Source organism: Buteo buteo, chromosome 23 (assembly GCF_964188355.1).
Source record: "Buteo buteo chromosome 23, bButBut1.hap1.1, whole genome shotgun sequence".
In the NCBI taxonomy this organism is placed as follows: domain Eukaryota; kingdom Metazoa; phylum Chordata; class Aves; order Accipitriformes; family Accipitridae; genus Buteo; species Buteo buteo.
The window spans coordinates 12,740,385-12,755,947 of record NC_134193.1 but is presented as its reverse complement, the minus strand read 5'-3'; the positions used below and the strand labels follow the sequence as shown (position 1 = coordinate 12,755,947).

General features: G+C 54.8%; 1 protein-coding gene across 2 annotated transcripts; it reads right to left on the bottom strand.

Annotated features, from left to right (window-relative positions):
- Positions 1-2,481: 2,481 nt before the first annotated feature.
- TOR4A (torsin family 4 member A) lies at positions 2,482-12,221 on the bottom strand. 2 transcript variants are annotated; one of them, XM_075055400.1, is made up of 3 exons: positions 12,188-12,221; positions 9,941-10,018; positions 2,482-5,276 (listed from the first exon to the last, which is right to left on the bottom strand). In XM_075055400.1, the coding sequence occupies exon 3, from the start codon at positions 5,235-5,237 to the stop codon at positions 3,735-3,737; it is 1,503 nt and encodes a 500-aa protein (XP_074911501.1). In that variant the 5' UTR covers positions 5,238-5,276; positions 9,941-10,018; positions 12,188-12,221; the 3' UTR covers positions 2,482-3,734. The 2 variants fall into 2 exon arrangements, with proteins under 2 accessions (XP_074911501.1, XP_074911499.1); XM_075055398.1 differs by lacking the exons at positions 9,941-10,018; positions 12,188-12,221 and adding an exon at positions 9,170-9,445.
- Between the last annotated feature and the right edge of the window lie 3,342 nt (positions 12,222-15,563).

Sequence of the window (15,563 nt, the reverse complement as noted above, 5' to 3'; positions counted from 1 at the left end):
GCTTCAGTCCCATCCCTCCAGCTCGACCAGCATTTTCCCTGGAAAATGCAATTGGATAAAGAAATCCATGTCAGGCTAAGGAGGACAAAGTCTATGGTGAAAGCACATCACCACGCACCTGGCATCTCAGTCATACCCATTGGGTAAAAGCTCTCCAGGAGAGCCTTGAGTCCCATGCCACTGTGCTCTTTGTGCTTTGGTCCCCACATTCCAGCCTTGGATGTGCTGCAGGAGGAGCTGTTTACATCTCAAGCCAGGCTCATCACCCCAGCACTTCAGCAGGCGTGCCACGGTGTGGCCTTGGCCAGGGATGTGTGGGAGTAGCTATGATGATGAGCAACTCCTTGGAGAGGTTCTCCTGGCTCTGAGGCAGTATAAGATTTCTCCTGTGCCGAGCAAAGGTGGAGAACCTCAGCAGTCCTGGCACAGCCATTATGGGAGACTCTGATGTTTAAGTCTCTTTAGCTGTTCCTTTCCCGTAGACTAGCTTCCTTTGCACACAGCATTGAGAAATGAGCCAGTGGGCTCCTGGTGCTCGGCACTGTGGATCGCCCATGTGCCAGCTTCACTGCCTTAAAAGTGCCTGGCAGGGCTGGTGGCTTGGCAGAGGATCTCAGGGCGGCCTGGGGCCAGGGACAGTATGGACAGATGCCTAAGCTGGGATCTTGGGGGAGACTGGGGTTGGGGACAATCTGAAGAGCCATTTGAGCTGGGACCTGAGTCCTGGGGGCAAGTTGGGACTGGGGACAACCTGGCGAGACATCCTTATCTTCTGGCGGGGAAAGTCCTCTCTGTGGCCTGGAGGTTCCTGTGCTTTCTGATGAAGGTCTGCAGAGGTACCAGCTGCTGTGCAGGCTGGGAGCATGTGGAGGCCTGGCACATATGCAGGCAGCACTGGCCAGATTGTCACGTCCAGCACTGGCCAAGGGATGAGGTGGTCTTCATGCAGCAGAAGGCTGAGCCCCACTTCTTAGCACTGAGAGGAGCTCTGTGGGAGGCAAAGACCTTGACAGGTCTTCATGGAGCACAGGGCACCTGCGCACCCCATGCCTTTTGTAAAATAGTCAGGACAGCTTTGCTTTGGGAGGAAGTTGATGTGCAGAAATTAGGTGAGAGAGAGGGGGAGGCAAGACAGCACAATGTGTTCCCAATCATCCTGAGCAGAGGCATGAGGGGCCCCACGCTGCTGAGCCTAAGGGTGCTGAGCTGCTCCCAGTGAGCCCAGAGCCACCAAGCATGCAGCTCGTGGGGGATACAAAGGCATGGGCTGGTGCCTCAGCAAAACTCAGGCAGCTCACTTGGGGCAGGGTTGGGACCCCTGGTTTAGGGCAGGTGAATCTTAGAGGGATGAAAAGAAGCTCTGCAGATGCTCAGCTCCACTCAAAGTCACCCTCCTCTCTCACATGGGGCGATGGTTTGTGCAGAGGCACCCAGGGACCTCTGGCACAACTAAACACCCTGTGGGTGGACTGCAAGTGCAGACATCCAAAACTAAGTCTAAATCCCCTCCAAAACAACTCAGGCATCCCCACAGTACCTACAGCCCCTTGCATAGTCCTTGGAAGCCTGAATTCCTCCCTTGTGAAGGCAGCACTGCCATCAGCGCTGCTGCCTGTCCTGATGCCACGACAAAAGCCATCTGCAGTCCAACACCCGTGGGTGCCTGCTTTGGCAGCACCCCTGCAGCCCAGCACTATAGACCCTGATGGCATTTTCAGCTTCCAAGCCAGGGCAGTGTGGGTGATGCTTACCTCTCCTGTCATGCTCTTGGGCTTTGAACTCCTCTCCCAGGCACAAGAGACCTTGGTAGAAGAAACCAGAAATAGCCTCTGTCCCTCTGCCAGCTGGAAGAGGAGTGGAATCCTGGTTCCTGAGTTGTTTCTGTTTCTTATCCAGGATAAAAACATATTAACTGTCCTGGTAGTAAAGTCTCACTAAGTTATGGAAACCAGCTCACACATGTCACTTTTTGTGGACGCTTGCATCTAGAAGGTAGCTTAGCTTCATTCAGAGCCCTTCCCCTAAGCCACGCAAGCAGCCCTTCCTGCTCTCTGCCCAGCTGCTCTCACGCTGCAGGGCTATTCTGCAGGAGAAAAAGGCTCCTCCACTGGATAATTTCAAGAGGAGAAACCATGGACAGGCAGTCCAGCCCAGCACCATCTCAGCCAAGGCCACACTTCCCCAATCGCCAGCCTAGGCCCCCCAGGCAGCTCTGGGGGATGGAGAAGCTGTACAACTCACAGCTTTTGGCACTGCTGCACTGTGTGGGGTTTGGATCTGGCTTACCATGAGTGTACCTCAAAGAGCTGTGCACACAAGCTGCGTCGAGGTGGTCTGCAAAAAACATGCAGCAAAACTGTAGCCCTTGCTCCCAATCCGAGTCACCGGGAAGCACAGGCATGGCAGTGCAGCTACATCGGTCCAGAAAAGAAATCTGGGAGGAAAACCACATTTCAGTCAAAGGAAGGAAATGTACTTTGAATGATTTTATTCAGGATAGTTTGGATTTATTCCTGACAATAGCTCTGGAAGCAGGAGTTTGTGATGGAAGTCTTTGGAGACCAACAATTAGAAAGAGGAAATCAAACAACCAGTGCAAACATCCACAGGATTATGTGTATGATAATTCACAGCAAATTGTAGAAGGGGATTTAGGCACAAAACCAAAACAGCAATGTCATAAATACCTGCTCAGTTTGCCTGCTCAAAACAAGGACATGTGCTTTTCCTGAGGTGCTTCCAGGCAGCATGCTCTCTCCAGGGTCTCAATGGCAAAGAACCTCTCCTTGGCCTCGCAGGACTGGGAACAAGCTGAGGACTCCCACTGCACTCGGCCCAGCCAGCCTAAACTGCCTTTGCCAGTGTGTGTTGCTTAATATATGCCAGCTGCTATTTTGTGCTGTCTAGATAATGAGTGTGGTGAAGTGTACCCAGAAGCAAAAAGCAGAAGAGCTCGCAGGAGGAGTTGCCACCACCAGACCTGAAACAATCCAGCGGTTATTTCTGCACTGGCTGGCACAGCTGAGCAGTCTTCAAGACGAGCCCAAACAGACTTGCAGGGCAGAAATCTCACTGGAGGTGCCAAAGGTGAGCTCAGGTATGAGCTCAGAAGAGCAAGAACTCAGGAATGGGTCCAAAAAGCAGTCTCCAGAGCGCGTGGTCACGTAGGAGATGGAGAAGTCGGAGTTCTGACTGCCCGTGCATTTGGGGGATGAGGAGCCACAAATTCTCTCAATTCTCCCAGGCGTCCAGCATGGCTTCTGCTCTGCACATCACCAGCCAGGACCAAGAAAAGCAAAGAGTTGAAGACTGCAAAGAGTGAGCCTGAAGAAAGAGTGAGACATGGCTACGTGTACTGCAGGGACAGTAACCCAATAACTATTTCTCCTCTTGTTTATATCCCGCAGCGTCTGTCCTCATCTCACAACTCCTTAATGACAAAGTATCCCAAATGAGCATGTGAGGAACAAAGCATCTCACAATTAATGGCTGGTTGCTTGGGCTTTGTTGCCTGCGCCTTATTCACAGAACATTAGGAACATGTGAAGCATCTGGAGGAGAACAGAGACCATGTTGCAGAGCAGCCCCAGCTGCCATCCCTCCACCTTGACTAGGACAGAGTAAGTGCAGGCCTGAGAAAGAACACCTTGACCACAGCCTGCTGTAACGTACTCCTCCATAAGCCCAGAATTTTGCAAATCCTGAAAGCAGGAATTGGCCTCTGCAGTAAGTCACTACAGCAGGTTGACTTTGGCCACAACCTGCTTGCAGCCCATCCTGGAGTACTGCTTGTCGCCTGTAGTGTAGTAACTGAGCTGACTTGCTAAATTTTCAATATGCTTCTGGTCAGGATACAGCCCTTCCCTCCTCATCTCCTCTAGGAAGCAGTTTATGACGTGACTTTTCTCCAGAAGAACAAATGGGATGATGTCCGCAGATTTCCAGAGGGGGTGGACATCAATCAGTACAGGCTGGATGATGCTCAGCAGTTCTTCAAGTCCCCTTTGCTGATGCAGAAGCTCAGCAGATGCATTCTGGATAACAAACTTGGTTATTTCACCACCTCCTATGTTGCTTATTAAAATGTAGATAGCGTTGAGGAACTCGTTGGTTTGATTGGGTTCAAAGAATCGGCTGAGAGTATCCAGCAGGACTGGAGACATGAGTTCAACCTCATCCAGAATAAACAATGGTATCTTCTCTTCTATTTCAGCTCTTGTAACCATGTCAGAAATCTTCTTAGACAAATCTATTTCACAAGTAAGAGGAGCCACCTCGTTGGGGCAGTGATGCATAACAAAGTACTGAAGCACAAAGTCGTTGTCCATGACGGAACGAAAATGTTTAGCCAGCAGCCAGCCAACATGACTCTTCCCAACTCCTGTCGGGCCATTTAAAGAGATTACTAGAGGCTTGTTGTGTATGTGGGTAGCCAGATAGTCTTTCAGTAATTCCATAATACTTTCCACAGCAACCTTCTGCCCAAATACTTCCCGGTGCATTGTTTTCTCCAAACCATCTAGGTCATATTTTTGGAGGTTATCATCCAGGTTCTCTATTGCATTGAGAATCTGAAAGAAGATAATGACAATGAGCAAGAGGAGGCAGCGTTTTGCTTTGCTCTTCTCCTCTGTTGGAAGGTATCTTTTTGTTTTGTCTGGATACAGGACTATCCTAGATTTCCTTCGATTCTTTTTCCGCCTGCATTTTTTCATAGAACACTGCTCCACAGATGTGTCAAAGGTGAAGTACTGTGAAGTTTCAAAGCTGGTCTGATTAAAGAAGGACATGGAAGGGCCATACAGGCTAGTTCGGTTCAGGGAAAGCTGCCTTTGAAGCAGCCTTCTATGGACAAGCTCTGAAGACTTTTCTCGAGGGACCTCTAAATGCAGGCGGCTTTTCTTTTGCACCCGGTATTGTCGTCGCAGGCGGATGATTGCCCTCAACGGAGAAGAAATAGAAGACATTTTCTTTGAAACAGCAGGGATTTCAGTATCTGGTACTTCTTCCCCATCACTCTCATAGCAAGATGCCTCTCCTTTTGTGTCACTCTCAGCACAGGGCATTTCCCCTTCCTCATCGCTGTCAGTGCCGGGCATGTCTCCTTCCACGCTGCTCTCAGCACAAGGTGCCTCTTCTTTTGTGTTGGTCTCCGCACAGGGCACCTCTCCTCCCAGATCTTCTGTGGCAGAGGACACTTCTCCATCCACCTCAGTGCAGGGCAGCTCTCCATCCATCTCGTCTGGTTCTTACAACCCATTCACATCATCTTCTTTCTAAAAAGAAAAAGAATAATGTAAAAGCAATCTTTGTAAGATCAGGAAGTGACTAATAACAGTCAAATTATTAGACAGATATCCCACTTTCTAATGGGCAGAACGGTTACCTGTAGCAATCAGCAATGGCAAGGTGGCAGAGAGACTTTTGGACCTAAACTAACTTTCTGGAAGATGCTCTAGACATGCAAAACTACAGATGAAATTCAGTGTAAATAAATGCAAATCGATGCTATCATAAAACCAACCCTGCCTTCACATACAGAAGGAAAGCTTGAAGCTGGCTGGAGCCAAAGCCAGGGGCTCTACTACGTGCTGTCACGAGCAAGAGATGGGGCACTGGGCATACAGATCCGTGCTGTGGACCAGAGCTGTCCCGTCCTATTTCCTTACAGCTGCTAAATTTAAGCAAGACACAAAACCACACCTCTGCACCAGCATACGCACACACACACATACACACCCCTATAGGAAAGAGTCACTCGTACAACCACAGAGACCTTCCGGGGTGTGGGAGCGTGCACGGGAGCAAATTGCTGTGGAAAGGCTCTTGCCACTCAGGTTGTGGTGGCACAGCATCTCCCTGGGGGAGGATTTTTCCTGGCTGTGCCGACGGGTATGCCAGGCAGCGCTGGTCACTGCCGGCAGGGAGAAGAGGTGAAGGTGGCATCCAGCCAGCACTCAGCCCTCGGCCCACAGCTCCCCGGGCTGCCCCTGCATGGGGAGGACTCAGGTTGCAGAGAACTGATGTGGTTGTGACTAAGCCTGCTAGCAGCACGTGGCTATGGGGAGGGGAGAGGAGCGGGGCTGCCCCACAGCACCCCAACCCCTCGGTCCTTCCCTGCCCCGTCTGCCCACACACTTGCACCCCCGGACATGTGGCGGCCACTGTGTCCTTCCCACACGAGTCCCTGGAGCTGCGCAGGAGAGCATCCCTGGGAATAACCGTCTGCGGGGGGATGCATAGACAAGCCTTGGTCAGCGAACAAGGAGGAAGAGGAGAGGCCGTGCTCCGGCTGCAGGACGTGATGACAAGAGGCACGGACCTGATGGGGAAGCCCCAGGGAAAAAACAGCTCTCCAGGCCTGGATGCAGCCATGCGGCACAGGACCCCGTGCACACACGGCCACCTCCACGTGCTGCAGCACCAGGCATGGCTCTGTCCCTGCCCGGCATGAAGCCGGTGGCGGCAGAAGCTGTGTCACGGTGGGAGGGCATTTCCCTGCTGCCTCTGGACCGCAGCAGCAGTGACGCAAGGGACGGTTTGCCGCTGTGATATTACCAACCCTGAGAGCAGGAAGCTGGTACAGGCAGGCTGAGGAAAGCCGCTTTCATCAGCCACCCAGAAAAATCTTCCCTAGGTCTTGCCAAAAGCATCACTTCTTTGGAGAGGAGGAGGAGGTCCCTGAAGGGTTTGTTATTAACTCACTTCAGCTCAGCAGGAAGTTATCAACCTGCAAAATGTCACGGTCTGGCGAAGGTTTTACTTCCCTCACCATGAGGCTGACGCAGGCGGGCGCCCGCCGGCATGCAGCGAGCAAAAGGGTGGCTGGGGAAATGCTCTCGTCCGCCTCCTCGCTTCATCCCGCTCCTTTCCCAGCTCCTTGGAAATGCCAGGACATGCCGAGCGAAGGCTTCACCCCCGCCCCAGGGACAAGTTGATTTCTGGACCATGTGCCAGCAGCCGGCTCATTGTGGGAACCAAGCCTGAGCAAGCGGCTCCCCCAATACTAATCACTGGACGAGCTATTGCTGTGCAGCAATTAGCCCCGAGTGCTAATTGCTGACCATGTGCAGGATTTGGCCGTGCCCACAGCAAAACCAGCCAGAGGAGGTTGCTGCAAGCAGGTGCAGAGGCGGAATCAGGCAGGAGGGCTGGGGACCACTGCCACCTGGGATGCCACCACCAGGGATGCCACTGGGAATCCTGGGCTGTCCCCATGCCACCCTGGGGTCACAACCTTACTTCTCTCCATCTTGCACATTTTGCCTTGCTCACACAGCGCCTGAAGGTCCCCAAAGGGACAGCCGTCCCCACAGCTGCTGGCAAGCAGCCCCTGTGGCACAGACCAGCACAGGCCATGGTCCCCAGGGAGCGGGGACACCGCAGAGCTCAGCCTGGGGCCAGAACAACCCTCCGGGCCATAACACACATCAACACAAACACAAAGTGAAGCTTTCTCAGCCCCAAACCCATGCAGGTGTAGAGGGGATTGATTAAATGCCAGGGGAGAGCTGTAGGACTTTATGGGAAAAGGTTTAGGGAGCAGAAGGATGCTGGCAGGGAAACATGAGACATCCCAAACACTCCCCACGGATGCTGCTGGGTGCCCACCCCACCCTGCCCCTGCCCATAGCCCCAGCCGAAGCATGAAGCGGTTTGGCTCCTCGCAGCCTGGAGCCAACTCTCCTACCACTGCTGTGTCCACGCGGGGAGCCCTAGGCCAATGTGAGGACGATGGAAAACAGCGAGGACTGAGTGCTCACTAGCCGGGAGATGCTCAGGACCCTCTTTCCCAAAAGCTGAGAGCCCAAACAGCACATCCATCCCAGCAGCATAGGATGCCCAACCCTCCAGATGAGCCGAGTGAGGCAGGGTGGAGGGACCAAATCCCATCCTCAGCAAGAAATCTGTCCAGTCACGCATATAATAATCCTATTAATACCATGACTCAGTCCCTAATACCTGCTGGTATTTACATAGGACTCGAATTTTGTAAGAGCAGCCCCCGCATGCTCAACATCAGATCAGCGCCGGGGCAGGTGGCTGTGCCAGCCCAGCAGTGCTGCCAACCTGCAAAGATGCACTTTTGGCAGCTTAATTAGATGTTTGGTGAAAACTATAGGAAAAAGAACCTGGCAATTAGGTCCACAGAATCACAAGTGCTCATGTAAACACTGTTAGCCACTGCTCTGCACCGAGTCCAGCCGCACCGCGGGAAGACTTGCATTTAGCTCTTGGAAATGCTCCTGAGAAACCTCCAGCTTTCCTCCTTTAACTCTTCCCCTAACATCTGCATTCGTGTGTCACCCTGCTCCTGCCAGAACAAGGTTTCCACAACAGAGGAGCCTGCGTGGGCAGACAGAAGCAGTCAGGCCAGGAGCAGGATGGGGGCAGCCTCCGGGCAGATGGCATTAGCGGGTAGAAAGTGCCTGGTTTGCAGGAGACATCAGCCCAATGCCAGCCGGAGAAACGTGTCCCCGGTTAAAGTGCCGGCTGCTGAATCCTGAGGACAGCATTGGAGAGGAGAGAGCTGCACCCCAGACTTGGGCCCTTTGGCTTAGCCAAAGCTGCTAGGAAAAGGGAATGGCTAGAAAATGAGCAAAATGGCCCCTTGCAGTGCGGGCTGCAGATTAAAGGGCGTCAGTGGCCGGGAGTGGAATTCCTGGATGCTGGCAGAGGCCAGCATGGCTCCGGCACAGGGCACAGCCCCAGCACCCAACTTGCAGCTCCCTGGGGGCACCACTTGGAAATAAGCTGAGAAACATGGTTTGCTTTGTGGCTCAATCCTGGGGCATGCAGGCACTCACCCTCCCCAAAAACACAGCACGAGGGTGATGTACAATGCAAAACCCACCCATACCGCCCCAAAAGCCTGCTTGCCACCAAATCCCACCAGCCCCGCTCCCAGCCCAAATTTTTTGCCAAGCCCCAAAGACAGAGACCAACGGGAAGGGCAGCAAGCGGAGGGGAAGAGCTCAGAGCATCCGAAACCAGCGGGAACAGGAGGGTCCCTGCAAAACTGGGGCGGTTTTTGGTGGAAAGGGGCCATTGGGGATGAGCAGGAGGCAGTGGTGGGGACAGAGCTCAAAGTGGCCGAGGCCAAGGGGTGCCCCGGTGACCCTCTGTGGGGTGGGGAGCGGGACAGGGAAGCCGAACCAAGCGCAGTTACCGGCAGCGTCTCCCTCGGGGCCAGCCGCCGGTGCTCCACTTCGGCCGCTGAGCCCAGCCTCTGGCCTCGGACGGGCCGGCTGCTCCTCTGCCCCCCCTTCTCTCATCCGTATAAAAAACCCCGACTGTAGAGAGGAAATGGCGAGGAGGAGTGGCCCGTGGCTGCACTTCCTTCTCCCCATGGCGTGGGACGGCTGATGGTGGCCGGTTTTCTCTCCCTCCTCTTGCTTAAAGCCCTCCTCAGCGGCTGCCGTCAGACGGCATCGTGCGAAGAAACACGAATCCTGGGCAGCCGCGGCGGGACTGGGTTGGGGCAGCGGGATGAGCTCATCATCCATGCAGCCTTGAAAACCCCAGGTTTGGGCAAAACATCCCCACCCTATGGGGTGTAATTAGCCCTGAGCCTGTCACCGGTGAAGGTCAAAGCGATGATGCTGCAAGGAGAGGTTATTGGGGCTAACCCAGCACCGTTGTAGCTCAGGGACGAGGTTTCATGCCAAGCAGGGAAAACAGGGAGGGCAGAAAATAGAGCGAATCTGGGAAAAAAAAATAGTGAGTCCATAAAAAAATAGTGAGTCTGGAAAAAAATAGCAAGTCTAGAGTAGTTGAATTGTCTGTCCCGGGGCAGGCTCCTGCACCACAGCAGCTCCTGCTCTGCTGTCCCCAGCCACCCCGACCTGCTGAGGCTTTTGGCCCCCTTGCAGCCCCCAGCCCCATGGCAGAGGGACGGGGGGACAGCCAGGCCAGGCTGCATGGCCGCTGCAGAACTGACCTCTGGAAGAGATGGTGTGGGCACTCCAAGCCCTCGCTGCACAAAAACTCCCTGGGGAAGAACCGCTTCCTCCACCAGCTGCATTAAGAGAGAGAAGAAGGAAACAGTGGGGGTTTTTTCCATAGCCAGCAGTGCAAAAGCTCATCACAGAAGTTCCTCCTCACCTCCACCTGCAGCTCAACTTTCCTTTAGCCCTAACCAACCTGCTCCAACCCCTGCCCCACCTCTCACCTGCACTTGCACAACCTGGCCAAGGCTTTTCCCCAAAAAACAAGCCCGTTTGGCAAAGCCAGAGCAGCCCCAGTGTGACCCCTTGCCGGTCTTTCAAGCTCCTATTTTTGGATCAGCTCCCAGCTGGAACCTGCTCCCTGTGAGAGTGGCTGCCCAGGACCAAAAACAGGGGAAAAAAACCCCCAATTTGAAGTGTTTTGGAGCATCACAGCACAGATCCCACCCTGGCTGCAATGCACATGAAGGACCCCGCATCTCCATGGGGTGGGGATGCTCTGAGCAGGGTCCCCCAGCCCAGACCTGCAAAGTCTCCCCAGCTCCGTGCCAGACGCCCAGACATGCCTCTGCTGTGGCCTGGGCGGGATTTGCCTAACAAATCCTTGCAAATGTGGGGATTTCTGTGTCACGAAGGTGCAGGAGCTCAGCTGGAGGACAGCCACTGGCATGGAGTGGCTGGGAGCTGCTCTCCAGGTCAGGAATCCCGGCAGGGCTGACCCCAAGCTGGAGATCCCCTCTGGAGAAGCTCAGGCAGACATTTCAGGAACAGCCATGAAAAGCGATGTTTTTCTGGCTAATTTAGATTTTTGCAAAGGAAGAGCTTCTCCCAAGCAATATAGTTGAAAACCATTAAAAATAAAAAAGCAATGCTCCCCCCAAACCCTAAAAGAAGTAATTAGAGGAGCAAGAGGCTCCCAGCCACCACCTGAGGGCTGTTAGCATACCTCAATAGCCCAGAAAAAAATGTATTGCTGTAAGTGGGAAGGAGTATGAGCTGTCCCCAGTGCCCTGTGGGCAGCCGGGGGGGTGTGGGGGGCAGGAAGCCTCCAAAAAGCAGCAGGAAACCAAGGGAAGGTGGAAGCAGGGCTTGAAGCGCACTTGTGAGGGATGCTTGCCCGGCCGGGACACCAGGAGATGCTGGGGCCATGGCCAGAGCAGCGGGTGATGAGCTCCCTGTTATGGTGAGGACATGGGACCAACCTGCGTGGGACCCCCACGGTGCTGGAGGAGCTCGATGGTGCGTGGGGACGGGGACCCAAGCGGGGCAGCATGGCCACCACCGGCCCATGCCCGAGCTGGGGGGCCCAAGCATGGCCGTGGGGTGCCCATGCAGGTGACGTGGTGATGCACGCAGGGTGATGCAGGGCTGGCCCTTGCAGGTGGGGACACGGTCCCAGTGTCGATGCCAACCAGCCTCCAAAATCATCGGCTCAGTCTGGGGCGGCTACCAAAAAAAGCCAGGGGAATGCCTTGGGGGGAGCAGGAGGACGGGGCAGGGGCATCGCTGGCACCAAGAGGTGTCCCACGTGGGGACGTCCCTCCGGCGTGGCCCATCGGGCAGGTGGGGACAAGGGGACAGGACCGTGGAAAATGGTCCCTGCTCATGTTCACAGCTGAAATACCACCTCATGCTGCTGCTGCCCCTGCCACGGCCCCGGGGTGGGGACTGCGTCACCCCTGTGGGCCTTTAGGGACCTCCAGCACCCCAAAGTGGGGGGAGCAAGCTGCCATGCTGCTGGGTGCCATGGGGAGGGGACATCGGGGGGGGGGCACATGCAGGCAGTGGGGCAATGCAACTGGGGCGAGCTGTTTGTGGGGGGCAATGCAATAGGGTGGGGGCTGCGGGGGGGGCAGAGCAATGGGGGGCTGCTTGCAGGCCGGGGGGGCAGTGCGTTGGGGGGCCCCCATGTGCAATGGGGTGGGCTGTGTACACGGGGGGGCTGTGCAATGGGGGGGCACGCGTGGGCATTGGGGCAGTGCAATGGAGAGGGGGAGACACTGCATTGGGGGGACCCTGTGTGAGCAGGGCAGCTGTGGGCAGGGGGGCAGTGCAGCTGCGGGGGGGCCATGCCTGTGCATTGGGCCAGTGCACCAGGGGTGCTGTACGCATGCAATGGGGCAGTGCAATGGGATGGGGGCCATATGCACGCGGGGGGAGGGGGTGTCTAATGAAGGGGTAGGAGGGGTGTGCATTGGGGCCAGCCGTCTCTCCCCCCAAACCCCAGTTCCCCCACTCACCTGGGGCCCACGAGCCCTGTGCCCTGTGTCCCTGCCGGTGCTGAGGCCGGGCCCCCCCCAGCCGGGCCCCAAGTGAGGAGGAAGCGGCGGCTGGAGCGGGACTGGGGACAAGCAGCCGTGGGTGCCACGGCCCTTCCTGCAGAGCCACAAATGCAAATCCTGTGCAAACACGGCCTCTCCCACAGCTCTGCCCGGCCGTGGGGCACTCCAGCAGAAAAGGGGCAAGAAAGCCCTGGGGAAAGGGAGACGGCGACCTCCGAGCCAAGATATTGGTACCAGTCACTGACCAGTACCCACTGGTTTGGGTACCTGCAGGTGATGGGCAGCCCCTGACTTTGGTACTCACCAGAAACCATCGTTGGAGGTCAGGGCAGCCGCACGGCCCCCTGCTGCTGGGCACCAATTTATATGACAATTTTAGGTTTTTCCTCCATTTTTTGGCATGTCGCCTGTTTACCCCAAATACCTCCAGGGCTGATTAGCAGCAGCTGCATCCAGACATGTGCAAATGCCCCGGCCTCTCTGCTCCCCCAGAACACCAGAATAAGGTGAATGAATCCCCCAGGGCCAGTGGGTCCCTTTGGGAGGGCTGTGGGTGCCCAGAGCCCAGAACGGGTCCAGGACGGAAGGTCCCATACCCACAGCACTGGGCTTACCTGGAAAAACTCTGCAAAAAAGGAGGAAATCTGTCAAAAAAGAAGCTGAAGGCAGCTGAAAAGGTCATGGGCTTGAAGTCACCAGGAAAATGGATGTAGAGATCAGAAATATGCCCCACAGATGCAAAGCTTGGAGCAGGCAGGGAGCCCCGAAACTGAGAGCCTGCAAGTGGAGAAGGGGAAATGGTGCCCGGGGGGGGTTCTACAGAAACCCTCCAGCAGCCCTGCCGGCCCCAACCTCAGAGCCAGCCCCTCCTGCTGCCCCAAAAAGGGAAGAATAGAAGTATATAATAAAATAATCCGATCCATGGTAGGCAGCAGCTTCCCTGGCGTGGGACTGCCCAAGCAGATGGGCGGGAGCAGCCCCTGACAGGCATCGCATGCAGGATCCAGCCCCGCGGGGTCATTTCCAGACCCAGAGGACTTTTTTCCGAGCATCGAGCTGCCCTTTTTGCAGTGTGACCACCCACTCTCCAGCTCCATGGCCACAGTAGCGATGGCTTGGGCTATTGGGTGGGGTTTTTTTTCCTTTCATACCACCCACCTTGTGTTGATCTGCCCTGAATTTCTGCTGCTGCTCCAGCCCCTCACTTCCATGGGGTCCCTCTGCACCGTCAGCCCTCCTGCATCCTAAACTTGGTGTATCAGCAAGAAGCAGAACAGCAGCAAGCTTGGTGCAAAACCAGCAGCAGATCAGCGATTCCCCAGGCGGGATGCAGTCCCAGGGCCATTGAGCCAGACCCCACACTCTTCCCAATCTCACTCTTAGCAAAAATTTCCAACCTTTGTAAGCAGCCCTGCTTTAACACACCCTAAATAACCCAAACAGTTTATCTGTGGGCCGGGGAACATCCCCTGTAAGGACACCACATCCTGCTTGGATTATCATGGCCCTTCTAAACAGTTTATAAATAGACCAAGGTAAATGAGGGCAGTCGCTCTTTTTGAAGGAAAGTGAAGACTTTTATCCAATTTCTTTTTGTAAAGCCATTCAGGGAGCACTGGTCCAGATGACCACTTCTAAACCCCAATTTTAATACGCTGCTTCTTTCTCCTCCAGCTGAGCTCCATCCCTGACTCACTAAACAATAAAAAAAAAAAAGAAAAAAAACAAAGAAAAAAGGGTTTGGCAGCTTCACCCCCTCACGCGCTGGCCTCAGCGGCGTCGCGGGGCTGCCGGGAAGGTCGTGGTTGCGCCGTGAGGCGCCGGCTGGGCTCGGCACCAGGGCGGCAATGGGGTGGGTGCTGGGGCCAGCAATGGGAGAGGGCAGGGACCTGCGGGATGCTTCAGGGTCACACTGCTTTTTACTTTGGAAAAAAAGCAGAAAATTGGGGTGAAAAATGGAAAATTTGGGAAATAATTTGGAGAAGATGGAGAGCAGCGAGTGTCCACAGCCGCTCCTCCTGCAGCAGGTGGGACAGTCACCTACACAGTGTCCTGCCGTCAGCATCCCCCAATTCCAAAAATATCAACTAATTTCACAAGGAGTGATCAGAGAAAATGATCTTAACGCTTTCCTGTGTAAATGTCTGTTCACAGAAAGGGGTTATGTTGTGCAACAAGGGCATCTGTAAAACACTCTGCAGGAACTGAACCCATTTCCAAGAATCTAAGGAGTGAAGAAATTGTATTTTACGTGCATTTCTGAGCTATAAATACTTTTTCTTTCCTCTAAAAGTGGAAGCAATTTGCAAAAGCAAGGGACCTGGGACAGGGCTTCACCTTGGCCAGCAGATGCAGCTCCAGCCTGAAGCAACGTGGCTGCATGGCAAACGGCGCAGGGAAGAGCCCGTAGCTCTTTTTTTTTTTTTTCCCAGCTTCCTCCATTCAGGCTGAAAAATTGCATTTCCAGCTGGTTTCAATTAATTTTAAGACTTTTACATTCCACAAAAGCTGAAGCGCTCATTAAACCAGAGTTTTTCCTATTGTAACACTTTGAAACGACCACACTACAACTCAGACGGTGGCTCAGGCTCAGCCGCGCCAGGACCTCCCGCGGGGAGAGAAGCAGCTCTGGGTCCCATCAGTGGCAGCAACACTCACCTTCCGGCTCAGGATGGACAAACTCATCGCACCCCATGGGTCCATCCCATGGGGCAGCATCAGGGCAGCTGGGAAAAGGCAGGGCAGGAAAGATGCTTGTCCCGTGCCCTTCCGCGACCTGACATCGCGGCACTGCCACAGCTTTGGGCATGGCAGGGAGGGCAAGATGTGCCCCTCATCTCATCACGGGGGGGCTGGGAGCGCTGCTGGGAATGGGGTACGGCTAGGGCATGCTCACTGCCCTGCAGCACCCTGCCTCGGGGGGTGAGGAAGCACCGCAGGAAGAATATATCCACTTGCACCCATACATAAATCGTAGAATCATAGAATGGTTTGGGTTGGAAGGGACCTTAAAGATCACCTACTTCCAACACCCCCCCACTGTGGGCAGGGACACCTTCCACTAGACCAGGTTGCTCAAAGCCCCATCCAACCTGGCCCTGAACACTGCCAGGGATGGGGCACCCACAACTTCTCCGGGCAGCCTGTTCCAGTGCCTCACCACCCTCACAGTGAAGAACTTCCTTACATCTCATCTAAATCTACTCTCTTTCAGTTTAAAGCCATTACCCCTTCTCCTATTTTTGCACCTCTAAGCAAAGCAGAACCAGCCAGGGCCCTGCAGTCACTCACAGCCACGCTCCTTGCCCCAGCAGCCGGCCCTGGCTCCATCGGT